Source organism: Ranitomeya imitator, chromosome 3 (genome assembly GCF_032444005.1).
Source record: "Ranitomeya imitator isolate aRanImi1 chromosome 3, aRanImi1.pri, whole genome shotgun sequence".
Lineage (NCBI taxonomy): Eukaryota > Metazoa > Chordata > Amphibia > Anura > Dendrobatidae > Ranitomeya > Ranitomeya imitator.
In genome coordinates this window covers 721703338-721718968 of record NC_091284.1, presented here as the reverse complement: position 1 = coordinate 721718968, position 15631 = coordinate 721703338, and the positions used below count along the sequence as shown (strand labels likewise).

At 48.5% G+C, this 15631-nt stretch overlaps 1 protein-coding gene across 1 annotated transcript in view; it reads left to right on the top strand.

The window, feature by feature from the left end:
• The window catches only part of LOC138671742 (cyclic nucleotide-gated channel beta-1-like), a 120475-nt gene that overhangs the window by 92917 nt on the left and 11927 nt on the right, over positions 1-15631 (top strand). The window contains exon 5 of the mRNA XM_069759892.1: positions 8403-8545. Coding sequence (XP_069615993.1) covers positions 8403-8545 — 143 coding nt within the window. The remainder of the gene's footprint in view (positions 1-8402; positions 8546-15631) is intronic.

Genomic DNA, 15631 nt, shown 5'->3' with positions numbered 1-15631 from the left:
GACCCCTGTTATGACCTGGTGGTCAGGACAATAATGGACCTGGTGGTTAAGAGCACACGGAATGACCTGATAGTTACTGATAATAAGGACGAGCTCTGGGACGTGGGAACTCTGCTGACCGCAATCCCTAAACCTATCAAACACACTAGAAATAGCCGTGGATTGCACCTAACGCTCCCTATGCAACTCGGCACAGCCTAAGAAACTAGCTAGCCCTGAAGATAGAAAAATAAAGCCTACCTTGCCTCAGAGAAATTCCCCAAAGGAAAAGGCAGCCCCCCACATATAATGACTGTGAGTAAAGATGAAAATACAAACACAGAGATGAAATAGATTTAGCAAAGTGAGGCCCGACTTACTGAACAGACCGAGGATAGGAAAGGTTACTTTGCGGTCAGCACAAAAACCTACATAAAGACCACGCAGAGGGCGCAAAAAGACCCTCCGCACCAACTCACGGTGCGGAGGCGCTCCCTCTGCGTCCCAGAGCTTCCAGCAAGCAAGACAACAAACCAAAAAGCAAGCTGGACAGAAAAATAGCAAACCAAAGAAACACAAGCTGGAACTTAGCTTCTGATGGGAAGACAGGTCACAAGAACGATCCAGGAGTGAACAGACCAATACTGGAACATTGACAGGTGGCATGGAGCAAAGATCCAAGTGGAGTTAAATAGAGCAGCAGCTAACGAATTAACCTCGTCACCTGTGAAACTCAGAAACACCCACCAGAGGAAGTCCATGGACAGAACCAGCCGAAGTACCATTCATGACCACAGGAGGGAGCCCGACAACAGAATTCACAACAGTACCCCCCCCTTGAGGAGGGGTCACCGAACCCTCACCAGAGCCCCCAGGCCGACCACGATGAGCCAAATGAAAGGCACGAACCAGATCGGCAGCATGAACATCAGAGGCAAAAACCCAGGAATTATCTTCCTGACCATAACCCTTCCACTTGACCAGGTACTGGAGTTTCCGTCTCGAAACACGAGAATCCAAAATCTTCTCCACCACATACTCCAACTCCCCCTCAACTAACACCGGGGCAGGAGGATCAACGGATGGAACCACAGGTGCCACGTATCTCCGCAATAACGACCTATGGAACACATTATGGATGGCAAAAGAAGCAGGAAGGGCCAAACGAAATGACACAGGATTGATAACCTCAGAAATCTTATACGGACCAATGAAACGAGGCTTAAACTTAGGAGAGGAAACCTTCATAGGAACATAACGAGACAACAACCAAACCAAATCCCCAACACGAAGTCGGGGACCCACACAGCGCCGGCGGTTAGCGAAACGTTGAGCCTTCTCCTGGGACAATGTCAAATTGTCCACCACATGAGTCCAAATCTGCTGCAATCTATCCACCACAGTATCTACACCAGGACAGTCTGAAGACTCAACCTGCCCTGAAGAGAAACGAGGATGGAAACCAGAATTGCAAAAAAACGGCGAAACCAAAGTAGCCGAGCTGGCCCGATTATTAAGGGCGAACTCAGCCAACGGCAAAAAGGACACCCAATCATCCTGATCAGCAGAAACAAAGCATCTCAGATATGTTTCCAAAGTTTGATTAGTTCGTTCGGTTTGGCCATTTGTCTGAGGATGGAAAGCCGAGGAAAAAGACAAATCAATGCCCATCCTAGCACAAAAGGATCGCCAAAACCTTGAAACAAACTGGGAACCTCTGTCAGAAACGATGTTCTCCGGGATACCATGTAAACGAACCACATGCTGGAAAAATAATGGCACCAAATCAGAGGAGGAAGGCAATTTAGACAAAGGTACCAAATGGACCATCTTAGAAAAGCGATCACAAACCACCCAAATGACCGACATCTTTTGAGAGACGGGGAGATCCGAAATAAAATCCATAGAAATATGCGTCCAGGGCCTCTTCGGGACCGGCAAGGGCAAAAGCAACCCACTGGCACGAGAACAGCAGGGCTTAGCCCGAGCACAAGTCCCACAGGACTGCACAAAAGAACGCACATCCCGCGACAAAGACGGCCACCAGAAGGATCTAGCCACCAAATCTCTGGTACCAAAGATTCCAGGATGCCCAGCCAACACTGAACAATGAATCTCAGAGATAACTCTACTAGTCCATCTATCAGGGACAAACAGTTTCTCCGCTGGGCAACGGTCAGGTCTATCAGCCTGAAATTTTTGCAGCACCCGCCGCAAATCAGGGGAGATGGCAGACAAAATTACCCCCTCTTTGAGAATACCTGCCGGCTCAGGAACACCCGGAGAGTCAGGCACAAAACTCCTTGACAGAGCATCAGCCTTCACATTCTTAGAGCCCGGAAGGTACGAAACCACAAAATCAAAACGGGAGAAAAATAATGACCATCGAGCCTGTCTAGGATTCAACCGTTTGGCAGACTCAAGATAAGTCAAATTCTTGTGATCTGTCAAGACCACCACGCGATGCTTGGCTCCTTCCAGCCAATGACGCCACTCCTCGAATGCACACTTCATGGTCAACAATTCACGATTACCAACATCATAGTTTCGCTCAGCAGGCGAAAACTTTCTAGAAAAGAAAGCACATGGCTTCATCACCGAGCCCTCAGAACTTCTTTGCGACAAAACAGCCCCTGCTCCAATCTCAGAAGCATCAACCTCAACCTGAAACGGAAGCGAAACATCTGGCTGGCACAACACAGGGGCAGAAGAAAAACGGCGCTTCAACTCCTGAAAAGCCTCTACAGCCGCAGAAGACCAATTGACCACATCAGCACCCTTCTTGGTCAAATCAGTCAACGGTTTAGCAACAGTAGAAAAATTAGCGATGAAGTGCCGATAAAAATTAGCAAAGCCCAGGAACTTTTGCAGGCTCTTCACAGATGTCGGCTGAGTCCAATCGTAAATGGCCTGGACTTTAACAGGGTCCATCTCGATAGTAGAAGGGGAAAAAATGAACCCAAAAACGAAACCTTCTGAACTCCAAAGAGACACTTTGACCCCTTCACAAACAAGGAATTCGCACGAAGGACCTGGAACACCATTCTCACCTGCTTCACATGAGACTCCCAATCATCCGAAAAGACCAAAATATCATCCAAATAAACAATCAGGAATTTATCCAGGTACTCTCGGAAGATGTCATGCATAAAGGACTGAAATACTGATGGAGCATTGGAAAGCCCGAATGGCATAACCAGGTACTCAAAATGGCCCTCGGGCGTATTAAATGCTGTTTTCCACTCATCGCCTTGTTTAATACGCACAAGATTATACGCCCCTCGAAGATCTATCTTGGTGAACCAACTAGCCCCTTTAATACGAGCAAACACATCAGACAGCAACGACAAAGGATACTGAAATTTGACTGTAATTTTATTAAGAAGGCGGTAATCAATACAAGGTCTCAAAGAACCATCCTTCTTGGGCACAAAAAAGAACCCTGCTCCCAACGGTGATGACGACGGGCGAATATGGCCTTTCTCCAAGGATTCCTTTATATAACTCCGCATAGCGGCGTGTTCTGGCACAGATAAATTGAACAATCGGCCTTTAGGAAACTTACTACCAGGAATCAAATTAATTGCACAATCGCAATCCCTATGAGGAGGTAGGGCACTGGCTTTGGGCTCATCAAATACATCCCAATAATCCGACAAAAACTCTGGAACTTCAGAAGGAGTGGAAGACGAAATAGACAAAAATGGAACATCACCATGTACCCCCTGGCAACCCCAGCTGGACACAGACATAGATTTCCAGTCCAATACTGGATTATGAACCTGTAGCCATGGCAACCCCAAAACGACCACATCATGCAGATTATGCAACACCAAAAAGCGGATATCCTCCTGATGTGCAGGAGCCATGCACATGGTCAATTGGGTCCAATACTGAGGCTTATTCTTGGCCAAAGGCGTAGCATCAATTCCTCTCAATGGAATAGGATACTACAAGGGCTCCAAGAAAAAACCACAGCGCCTAGCATACTCCAAGTCCATCAAATTCAGGGCAGCGCCTGAATCCACAAATGCCATAACAGAATAGGATGACAAAGAGCAAATCAGAGTAACAGACAAAAGAAATTTAGACTGTACCGTACCAATGGTGGCAGACCTAGCGAACCGCTTAGTGCGCTTAGGACAATCGGAGATAGCATGAGTGGAATCACCACAGTAAAAACATAGCCCATTCCGACGTCTGTGTTCTTGCCGTTCAGCTCTGGTCAAAGTCCTATCACATTGCATAGGCTCAGGCCCATGCTCAGATAGTACCGCCAAATGGTGCACAGCTTTACGCTCACGCAAGCGTCGATCGGTCTGAATGGCCAAGGACATAGACTCATTCAGACCAGCAGGCATGGGAAACCCCACCATGACATCCTTAAGGGCTTCAGAGAGACCCTTTCTGAAGATTGCTGCCAGGGCACATTCATTCCACTGAGTGAGCACAGACCACTTTCTAAACTTCTGACAATATATCTCCGCTTCATCCTGAACCTGACACAGAGCCAGCAAGATTTTCTCTGCCTGATCCACTGAATTAGGTTCGTCATAAAGCAATCCAAGCGCCAGGAAAAACGCATCAACATCACGCAATGCTGGATCTCCTGGCGCAAGGGAAAATGCCCAGTCTTGAGGGTCACCATGTAACAAAGAAATAATGATCTTTACTTGTTGAACAGGGTCACCTGAGGAGCGAGGTTTCAAGGCAAGAAACAATTTACAATTATTTTTGAAATTCAAGAACTTAGATCTATCACCAAAAAACAAATCAGGAATTGGAATCCTAGGCTCTGACATCGGATTCTGAACCACAAAATCTTGAATGTTTTGTATCCTTGTAGTGAGACTATCCATCCAAGAGGACAGACCTTGAATGTCCATGTTTACACCAGTGTCCTGAACCACCCAGAGGTAAAGGGGAAAATAGAGACAAAACACACTACAAAGAAAAAAAAATGGTCTCAGAACTTCTCTTATCCCTCTATTGAGATGCATTAGTACTTTGGGCCACCTGTACTGTTATGACCTGGTAGTCAGGACAATAATGGACCTGGTGGCTAAGAGCACACGGAATGACCTCATAGTGACTGATAATAAGGTCGAGCTTTGGGACGTGGGAACTCTGCTGACCGCAATCCCTAAACCTATCAAACACACTAGAAATTAGCTGTGGATTGCGCCTAACGCTCCCTATGCAACTCAGCACAGCCTAAGAAACTAGCTAGCCCTGAAGATAGAAAAATAAAGCCTACCTTGCCTCATAGAAATTCCCCAAAGGAAAAGGCAGCCCCCCACATATAATGACTGTGAGTAAAGATGAAAATACAAACACAGAGATGAAATAGATTTAGCAAAGTGAGGCCCGACTTACTGAACAGACTGAGGATAGGAAAGGTTACTTTGCGGTCAGCACAAAAACCTACAAAAAGACCACGCAGAGGGCACAAAAAGACTCTCCGCACCGACTCACGGTGCGGAGGCGCTCCCTCTGCGTCCCAGAGCTTCCAGCAAGCAAGACAACAAACCAAAAAGCAAGCTGGACAGAGAAATAGCAAACCAAAGAAACACAAGCTGGAACTTAGCTTCTGATGGGAAGACAGGTCACAAGAACGATCCAGGAGTGAACAGACCAATACTGGAACATTGACAGGTGGCATGGAGCAAAGATCCAAGTGGAGTTAAATAGAGCAGCAGCTAACAAATTAACCTCGTCACCTGTGAAACTCAGAAACACCCACCAGAGGAAGTCCATGGACAGAACCAGCCAAAGTACCATTCATGACCACAGGAGGGAGCCCGACAACAGAATTCACAACAGACCTCGCTGAGAATCGTACGTCGTAACAGATCGTCTGAAACTTTATTTCGTCGCTGGATCTCACGCTGACATCGCTGAATCGGCGTGTGTGACGCCGATTCAGCAATGTCTTCACTGGTAACCAGGGTAAACGTAAAAAAAAAAAACATTACATACTTACCTTCAGCTGTCTGTCCCCTGCGCTCTGCTTCTCTGCACTCCTCCTGCATCCTGTGTCAGCGCCGGCCAGCCAGAAAGCACAGCGGTGACGTCACCGCTCTGCTTTACGGCTGACCGGCTCTGACAGTGCAGAGGAAAGCACAGCGCCGGAGGACAGACACGGAATGTAAGTATGTAATGTTTTTTTTTTTTACGTTTACGCTGGTAACCAGGGTAAACATCGGGTTACTAAGCGCGGCCCTGCGCTTAGTAACCCGATGTTTACCCTGGTTACCAGGGGACTTCAGGATCGTTGGTCGCTGGAGAGCGGTCTGTGTGACAGCTCTCCAGCGACCAAACAGCGACGCTGCAGCGATCGACATCGTTGTCGTATCGCTGCAGCATCGTTTCAGTGTGACGGTACCCTTACCAACACCAGGTCAGATTACCAATGCACTAGCAAGGTGCAGCAGACCCCCATGATGTGAGGGCAGCACAGATACAAAATACTGATGCAGACCGCCACTTACAAGCCTACCAATTCATTGAGGGGGTGGCTGTGTAGTACTAAACATGCACCCAGATGGAGCTTGCATATAGGACGCCAGTCACACAGACGTAGTGTACAGTGACTGGTTACAGCGTATTGATGATGCACATGCCATTAGATCAGGTGAGCTGTCCAGCACTATATAAGTGCACCCCACAAAGACAGACACCCCAGGACACCCAAACAACACTAAAGGGCCTGGCTGTATCCTGCACCAAAATAGGTCAGCTCGCAAACCACGTCAAGGGTCTTCACACTTGCGTGTCCTAAATCTAAAATTAAAATAGCTAACATATTACAAATTTTCAAAAAACATCAGAGAAAAAAGATACAGCCTTACTAGCACCAGGCCTGATTAACAATGCACTAGCCGGATGCAGCAGACCCCCATGCTAAAGGCAGGGGCAGCACAGGTGCAAAGTACTGATGCATACAGCCACTCACAAACTTACCAAGTTACCATGTATTTATCAGTGTAGAACCTTGTGCTGAATTCCCCAAAATTTAATTTGCGTTGAAGAAATTTGCACAAATTTCAATACAAGAAAAAGAGAGATAGAGATGAGCACTGCGAAGTGAGTGTGGCCACGGATAATGACATTAGCCTTGTGTCCTGAGATCTCAGTCTGTGCATGCGCCACCTGTGGTAGCAATTTTCCCAAAGCCCACCGCAGGGAACTGAATGGGAAAGGGGACCCCGCTCACCGCTGCCGACATCTAATGAGCACTCAGACACTGCAGCATTTCCTCAGTCCTGCTGCTGCCGGCCTCCTAAAGCAGCGGCCCTATCTTCTGTGACCCTTCTCCACCGCCGCCAATACCCCCTTCCCCCGGTAAGCTCACTTCAAATGATAAAACGCACCCCATTTTCCTCCCAAATAGGGAGGGGGGGGGGTGTGTCTTATAATCTGATAATACGGTTTGTTAAATCTTTTTCCTACCCTACTAGAATCCAAAACAATCCAGTTTTCAGATATGAGACATAGGCTTACGTATTAGAGACATATAAAGAGACTGTCAGCAATCTATAGATCAACACTTACTAAAGGTTAAGTATATGGTTAATTATCATCCTATGAATTTAGCTCTTTTGTGTGAGTACCTTAGAAATTAGATTACGCGCCTCAAAGGCGATACGTTATATATTTACCAAATAACCCAAATGCAAATCCCCACTTTTCAATGTACTTTCATCCCTAAATCATTAAGCTTTCCAAGTTCTTGAGTACTTTGCATTAAGAAAAGCTTCAATAACGTCCCAAGCTACGAGCCACAATTGCTTCACACATCTCTTGATCCAAAAGGATTTATTCTGCTACTTCCTCACAAATAATTCTACTAGGAAAATATTACCCTGCTTATATGTCCCAGTAGACCAGTTTCAGTATGGAAATTTAGCCTGCAATTATATTTATCTATATGCTACTTAATTTGAGGATGGTGTTAAATAACACATTCTGGTGCCCTGCTGTGAGCTAGGAAAACATTGCTGTTATAAACAGTTCGACTTACACGTTTCTCTAGGCTGTAAATCTTCAATTTTCATCAGACCTTTACTTTAAATTCCCCAGTTACTTTATTAGATTAACACCTCTACTGTCAGGGGCACCAGTATGTGTTACTGTGTGTATCATAAAGGGCTAGAGCTGCCAAATATGCAGATGATTGAATATTGCTTAAATATATTTTATTTGCAAGAAATGTTCCACAATATCTCATGTAAGTCACAAGTTGCCCACTGCTCACTTAACCAAACTGCTCCTCTCAATAATAGTCAGAATATATCTTTGTTGAAAAAGTTTTAAAAAAAAGGTTCCAGTGTTCATTTTCAGATTCAGGCGGCTCTTGTACCCCTCTGCTAACGAAATCTAACCCAGACTGTTACTTTCTGATCCACATTTTTTTTTCACAGGAACTAGACGTTCAGCCCTGTGGCAAGCCACAAAGAAATGTCCTACAGAAACACTTTCTACTTCATTGAATTCTCAGGGATTGTTGGCAGCGATCTTCTTGGAATCTGAACAAGATGTTGGATTAATAACTTTACCTATTTTGGTACGTCACCTTTCATGACTTTCCATTTCCGATCAAATCCTTCTATTATCTTTGTCTACATTGTGGTCAAGTGTTTTGGTTGTAGTGGCAATGCTAAGCAATCTCCATGTGTTGGCCATCCTCTCGAATTCTTCAGGATGATAATATTAAGCCATTTGTTTGTAAATTAAGGAATGGGACCTAGAAGAAATACAGACTTTATTTAAAGGTTTTGCCACCTCTAGTGTCTTGGACATGCGGATTTGGATCTGCTACTTGACCCAACTGGCAATACAAGTATGCAATTTGCAGTCAACTGCTGACTAGAGATGACTTCAAACCGGCCAGAAATTCGAGAACAGTCATAAAAATAGGACAATTTTTTTGTCCATTTTTTGAAGGCGAAGAAACTTAAATAGATTATTTTGACCGTAATTATGATCATTTTATGCTTACAATGAATGCAGCTGAGGTCTACCTTTCAGAACTATATCTATAGACATGTATCACTTATCATCATAATGATTTACTATGGTTTTCAAATGTGTCCACAAAAAATCGTGTCTGTTAGGGGTCGAGTTCCTGCTTCTGCACAGGGGGAATCTCGAGCCACCTCCGCTGCGGTCTCCCATTCTTGTCCAGCCGCAGTGGAGTCTGCTCAGCAAGGACGTCGGTCCCAGCGTCTTGCTCATTCTCACTCTGTTCTGAGAGTTACTGCTGCTTCTCCAGTCTCTGCTATTAAAGTCTGTGCTGGTCAGCAGCGAGCGGACTTCTCTGGGACTAAGTCCTTGTCTGCACGTACTGAGCATGCCCAGCGTAAGGTCTCCCGTTGGAGATCGAGGGTCATGTGCTCAGGCTCTGCAGCACATTCCATTGGTCCTCTTGGCAGGTCCTAGAAGGGCAAAAGTGCTGTGGCCACTTCCTGTGCTGCTGCTATATAAACTGCGCATGACCGCACGGCCATGCGCTAGTATTGTCAAACAATTGCTAATGTGTGTATGTTGTGAGTGCAAGTCGTCCTTGGATACCCCTACCCTTTAGTATGACTGTTCGCGGAAGGTGTATGGCTGCTACCTAGCGCCCGACTTATCCTACAGCACTAGTCACACATTATAGCGTCCAGTTGCTGTGACCGCCAGTACGGCGCCGTGCACTTCCTCTGTGCTTTCCTTACCCAAGCCTGGGTGGTTAGTGGCGTTCGTCAGTGCGGCACTGCATGCTCTTCTGTTTCATTTCACACCCAGTTGCGGTGTTGCGCCAGCAAGGGTCTAATCGGACTTCAATCCCAGTTGGGGTTGAGTTTGCTGACTACTTGCTCGCGCTTTAGGTGCGGTACCGCGGTCCTGTGCCTTAACAGGATTGCTTCTTTCACGCTGGGTGAGGTTAACCCACGCGTGTATACTCTAGTGTACCGCCATATAGTCTGCTAATTGCTAGCAGCAGGTTTTCACCTGCACGGTGGACCCCGGACTGCGAACGCATCTATACCATCTGTCTTGGTGCGTTCCGCCAGTCCTAACAGAATACTAGCGCCAGGGTCTGGCTAGTAAAATGGCGGACGACCAGCGTTTACAGCGGTACATCCAGCAGCTGGAGGGAAGGTTGGCGGCTCTTGAGCGTTCAACCTCAGCTGTGGATGTTACTGCTGTCGCTGTTCAGGCTGCAAGTGTGGCTGCAGCTACCTTGTCCACTGCCGCTCCTGTACCGACGCTATCTCGCCTCCCGCTACCAGAGAAATTTTCTGGTGACAGTAAGTCCTGTAGGGGTTTCGTGAGTCAGTGCTCAATACATCTCGAGCTTCTGGCCTCTCGTTTCCCTACAGAGCGGGCTAAGGTGGGCTTTATAATTTCCTTATTGTCGGACAGGGCGTTGCAGTGGGCTACGCCGCTGTGGGAGCGTGGCGATCATGTGGTGCAGAGTGCTCCGTTATTCCTGAGCACTCTGAAACAGGTCTTTCTAGGACCTCGTGTCACCCATGACACGGCGCTCCAACTGTTAGCACTGACTCAGGGCTCGTCCTTGGTCAGCCTTTTTGCCGTCCATTTCCGCACTCTGGCATCTGAGCTGGAGTGGTCGGATAAAGCCCTTATCCCTATATTTTGGAGGGGGCTGGCTGACCACGTTAAGGATGCTCTGGCCACTAGGGAGATTCCCGCCACACTGGAGGAGTTAATAGCAGTATCTACTCGCATTGACCTCCGTTTTCACGAGCGGAGGTTAGAGCGAGCCCAGTGTAGGCAGAGGTTTCGGCTGGCTCCCACCTTCGCCAAACCTTTGGAATCTCCAGTCCAGGCTCCTGAGTTCCAGGAACCTAAGGTGGTGTCACGAGCGGGATCTAAGTCCCAGACCGCTCGTGCACTCCAGGGTTGCCATGTTTGCCAACAGTCAGGACATCTTGCCACCAGATGTCATCAGCGGTCGAGGAAACGTCAGCGTCTAGTGGTAGTAGGTGGAGGTGCACTAGACACTGCGACGTTTGCCTCCAAATTGTCCTTTAAGGGGACAATTACCTTTGGCTCATCCTCCCACTCGGTAGACCTCTGCGTGGATTCTGGGGCGGAGGGCAATTTTATGTCTTCTGCCTTCGCCCAACGTCACGCAATACCCCTGGTTATGCTATCTCAACCAGTAACGGTACGAGTGGTGAATGGGTCGACACTCCCCGCACAGATAACACATCAGACCATCCCTGTTACTCTGTCCCTGTCGCCATCCCATCAGGAGATTATTTCTCTGCTCGTCATTCCTGAGGGTATTGATGAGGTCCTGTTGGGGATACCTTGGCTACGGTACCACTCTCCTCACATCGAGTGGTCCTCAGGCAGAATTCTGGGATGGGGTGAATCATGTGGGGGTAGGTGTCACCGAGAGTGCGTTCAGGTTGCTACTACTGAGGTACCCGCAGATCTATCCTCTCTCCCCAAGCAATATTGGTCTTACGCAGACGTGTTCTCCAAGAAGGCGGCGGAGACCCTTCCGCCCCATCGCCCCTGTGACTGTCCTATCGATCTCTTGCCTGGTGCGGAGCCTCCCCGGGGTCGAGTTTATCCATTATCTCTCCCGGAGACGGAGGCCATGTCTCAGTACATTCAAGAGAATCTGGCAAGAGGGTTTATCAGGAAGTCAGTGTCACCTGCTGGGGCAGGGTTCTTCTTCGTGCAGAAGAAGAATGGGGAGCTACGTCCATGCATAGACTACAGGGGTCTTAACGCTATCACCGTTAAGAACAAGTATCCTTTGCCCTTGATATCTGAGCTCTTCGATAGGCTTCGGGGAGCAAGGGTATTTACTAAATTAGATCTGCGGGGTGCTTACAACCTGATTCGCATCTGTGAGGGGGACGAATGGAAAACGGCGTTTAACACCAGAGATGGGCACTATGAGTATCTGGTGATGCCCTTCGGGCTCTGTAATGCCCCAGCCGTTTTTCAAGACTTTGTCAACGACATCTTCCGGGATATGCTTTCCACCTCAGTTGTAGTCTATCTGGATGATATTCCCATCTTTTCTCCAGATATTGACTCCCACCGGAGAGATGTTGGCAGAGTCTTCGACCTCCTACGGGCAAACTCTCTTTACGCTAAGTTGGAGAAGTGTATGTTTGAGCAGGAGTCTTTGCCGTTCCTGGGCTATATCATCTCCGCCCAGGGATTGGCTATGGATCCTGCCAAACTACAGGCTGTGATGGACTGGCAAGAGCCCCATTCTCTTAAAGCGGTGCAGCGCTTTATGGGGTTCATTAACTATTACCGCCAGTTCATTCCCCACTTCTCAACTCTGGTAGCTCCCTTGGTAGCCCTCACCAAGAAGGGAGCGAATCCTAAATTGTGGTCGGAAGAGGTCTCCAAGGCCTTCACTTCTATTAAGTCCCACTTTGCTAGCGCTCCCATCTTGCATCGTCCCGATGTGGATAAGCCATTCCTAATGGAGGTGGATGCCTCGTCCGTTGGTGCTGGAGCAGTCCTCTACCAGAAGGATGCTCAAGGTCGGAAGCATCCATGCTTCTTCTTCTCTAAGACTTTCTCGCCAGCGGAGAGAAACTACTCCATCGGGGATAGGGAGCTGCTAGCAATGAAGTTGGCCTTTTCAGAGTGGAGACATCTTCTGGAAGGTGCGCGGTTTCCCTTCCAGGTTTACACTGACCACAAAAATTTGGTCTACTTACAGACAGCCCAGCGGCTAAATTCTCGCCAAGCCAGATGGTCCTTGTTCTTTTCCCGGTTCCACTTTTCTCTTCATTTTCTCACCGGGGAGAAGAATATTCGTGCTGATGCTCTCTCTCGCTCCCTTATGTCAACTGAAGAGGAGGAAGAGGAGCCTCGGCTTATTGTTCCCTCTGAGAGCCTGAGAACCGTAGCACCGGTTTCGCTTGAGTCTGTGCCTCCGGGCAAGACTTTTGTGCCCATTAATTTGCGACCGGAGGTTCTCTCTTGGGCTCATTCGTCCAGAGTGGGTGGACACTTTGGGACAAAGAGGACATCTGAGCTACTGGCGAGGACGTACTGGTGGCCGCATATGGTCCGGGATGTCAGGGATTATATTCTGGCGTGTGTCTCCTGCGCCAAAAATAAATCTCCGCGTCAAAGGCCAGCTGGGTTGCTCTATCCCTTGCCGGTGGCAGATAGGCCCTGGGAGATGGTCGGGATGGATTTTGTCGTGGGTTTGCCGAAGTCTCGCGGCTGTACCATCATTTGGGTAATCACCGATCATTTCTCGAAAATGGTGCATTTGGTGCCGCTACCACGGTTACCTTCTGCACGGGCTTTGGCTGCGTTGTTCATTAAGCACATCTTCCGCCTACATGGTATGCCTGACAAAATTGTCAGTGACCGGGGTCCCCAGTTTGCATCTCGGTTCTGGAGAGAGCTGTGTCGTCTTCTCAGTATTGAGTTGAATCTCTCTTCCGCTTATCATCCCGAGACGAATGGGTTGGTAGAGAGGGCCAACCAGACCTTGGTCACATACCTGCGACATTTTGTTTCAGCCAGGCAGGATGACTGGGCATCCTTGCTATCATGGGCAGAGTTTGCGCTGAACAACGCCGTAGCCGACTCCACTGGACAAACCCCATTCCTCCTCAACTATGGTCAGCATCCATGGGTACCTGTGCCTATGCCCGTGTCTTCCGCAGACTCCAGGGTGGCAGACTGGGCTGTGGAGGCACGGGATATTTGGGACCGCACTCAGGATGCCATTCGGGCCTCTAAGGAGAGAATGAGGTCCTCCGCCGATGCTCATCGGCGCCCCGCCCCGTCCTTTGCTCCTGGCGACTTGGTGTGGCTCTCCGCCCGTAACATCAGGCTGCGAGTTGAGTCCACTAAATTTGCTCCTCGCTACTTGGGTCCCTTCAAGGTCCTCGAACAGGTTAATCCTGTGGTCTACCGTCTGGCCCTTCCTCCACGCCTTGGTATCACCGACACCTTTCATGTGTCCCTCCTTAAGCCCGTATACATGTCTCGGTTTTCTGAGTCATCTGCCGGGACATCGGGTTCGTCTACGGACGATTTCGAGGTGAACGCTATCTTGGGGTGCAAGGTGGTACGTGGAAAAATTTTTTTTTGGGTGGACTGGAAGGGTTACAGCCCTGAGGATAGGTCCTGGGAGCCTGCTGAGCACATTCGGGCTCCGCAGCTCATTGCTGCCTTCGAATGTAGCGAGGCCCAAGGAGGGGGGGCATGTTAGGGGTCGAGTTCCCGCTTCTGCACAGGGGGAATCTCGAGCCACCTCCGCTGCGGTCTCCCATTCTTGTCCAGCTGCAGTGGAGTCTGCTCAGCAAGGACGTCGGTCCCAGCGTCTTGCTCATTCTCACTCTGTTCTGAGAGTTACTGCTGCTTCTCCAGTCTCTGCTATTAAAGTCTGTGCTGGTCAGCAGCGAGCGGACTTCTCTGGGACTAAGTCCTTGTCTGCACGTACTGAGCATGCCCAGCGTAAGGTCTCCCGTTGGAGATCGAGGGTCATGTGCTCAGGCTCTGCAGCACATTCCATTGGTCCTCTTGGCAGGTCCTAGAAGGGCAAAAGTGCTGTGGCCACTTCCTGTGCTGCAGCTATATAAACTGCGCATGACCGCACGGCCATGCGCTAGTATTGTCAAACAATTGCTAATGTGTGTATGTTGTGAGTGCAAGTCGTCCTTGGATACCCCTACCCTATAGTATGACTGTTCGCGGAAGGTGTATGGCTGCTACCTAGCGCCCGACTTATCCTACAGCACTAGTCACACATTATAGCGTCCAGTTGCTGTGACCACCAGTACGGCGCCGTGCACTTCCTCTGTGCTTTCCTTACCCAAGCCTGGGTGGTTAGTGGCGTTCGTCAGTGCGGCACTGCATGCTCTTCTGTTTCATTTCACACCCAGTTGCGGTGTTGCGCCAGCAAGGGTCTAATCGGACTTCAATCCCAGTTGGGGTTGAGTTTGCTGACTACTTGCTCGCGCTTTAGGTGCGGTACCGCGGTCCTGTGCCTTAACAGGATTGCTTCTTTCACGCTGGGTGAGGTTAACCCACGCGTGTATACTCTAGTGTACCGCCATATAGTCTGCTAATTGCTAGCAGCAGGTTTTCACCTGCACGGTGGACCCCGGACTGCGAACGCATCTATACCATCTGTCTTGGTGCGTTCCGCCAGTCCTAACAGTGTCTGTCCGTGATTTTTTAATAAGCTGTCCAGAAAAAATAAAAAGTCAAGTTGGCAAACCTGACTTCCGGTGATGTGATGACCTCTGGAGCCAGAAAGAGGAGTCAAATTCGAATGGAGTGTGCATTATCTTAGGATTTGGCAAGATCTAGCGCTTGACAAAGAGGTCACCAGAGGTGGAAAATCTCTAAGTTGCTGCATTTAATAATTCTCTCGTCAACTGAAGATTTCCCCTTTGCTGATAATATGGAGGCATGGTTATAGTAATAGCATCCAATAACTAGGTCCTGCTGATGTCCTTGTTGTCATAGTCAAACTGCATGGCTGATTTTATGCCTGCTTTCTTGTAAGATAGCTTAGGGTATGTGCACACGTCAGGATTTCTTGCAGAAATTTTCCTGACAAAAAAACGGACATTTCTGCCAGAAATCCGCATGCGTTTTTACCGCGATTTTGATGCGTTTTTGATGCGTT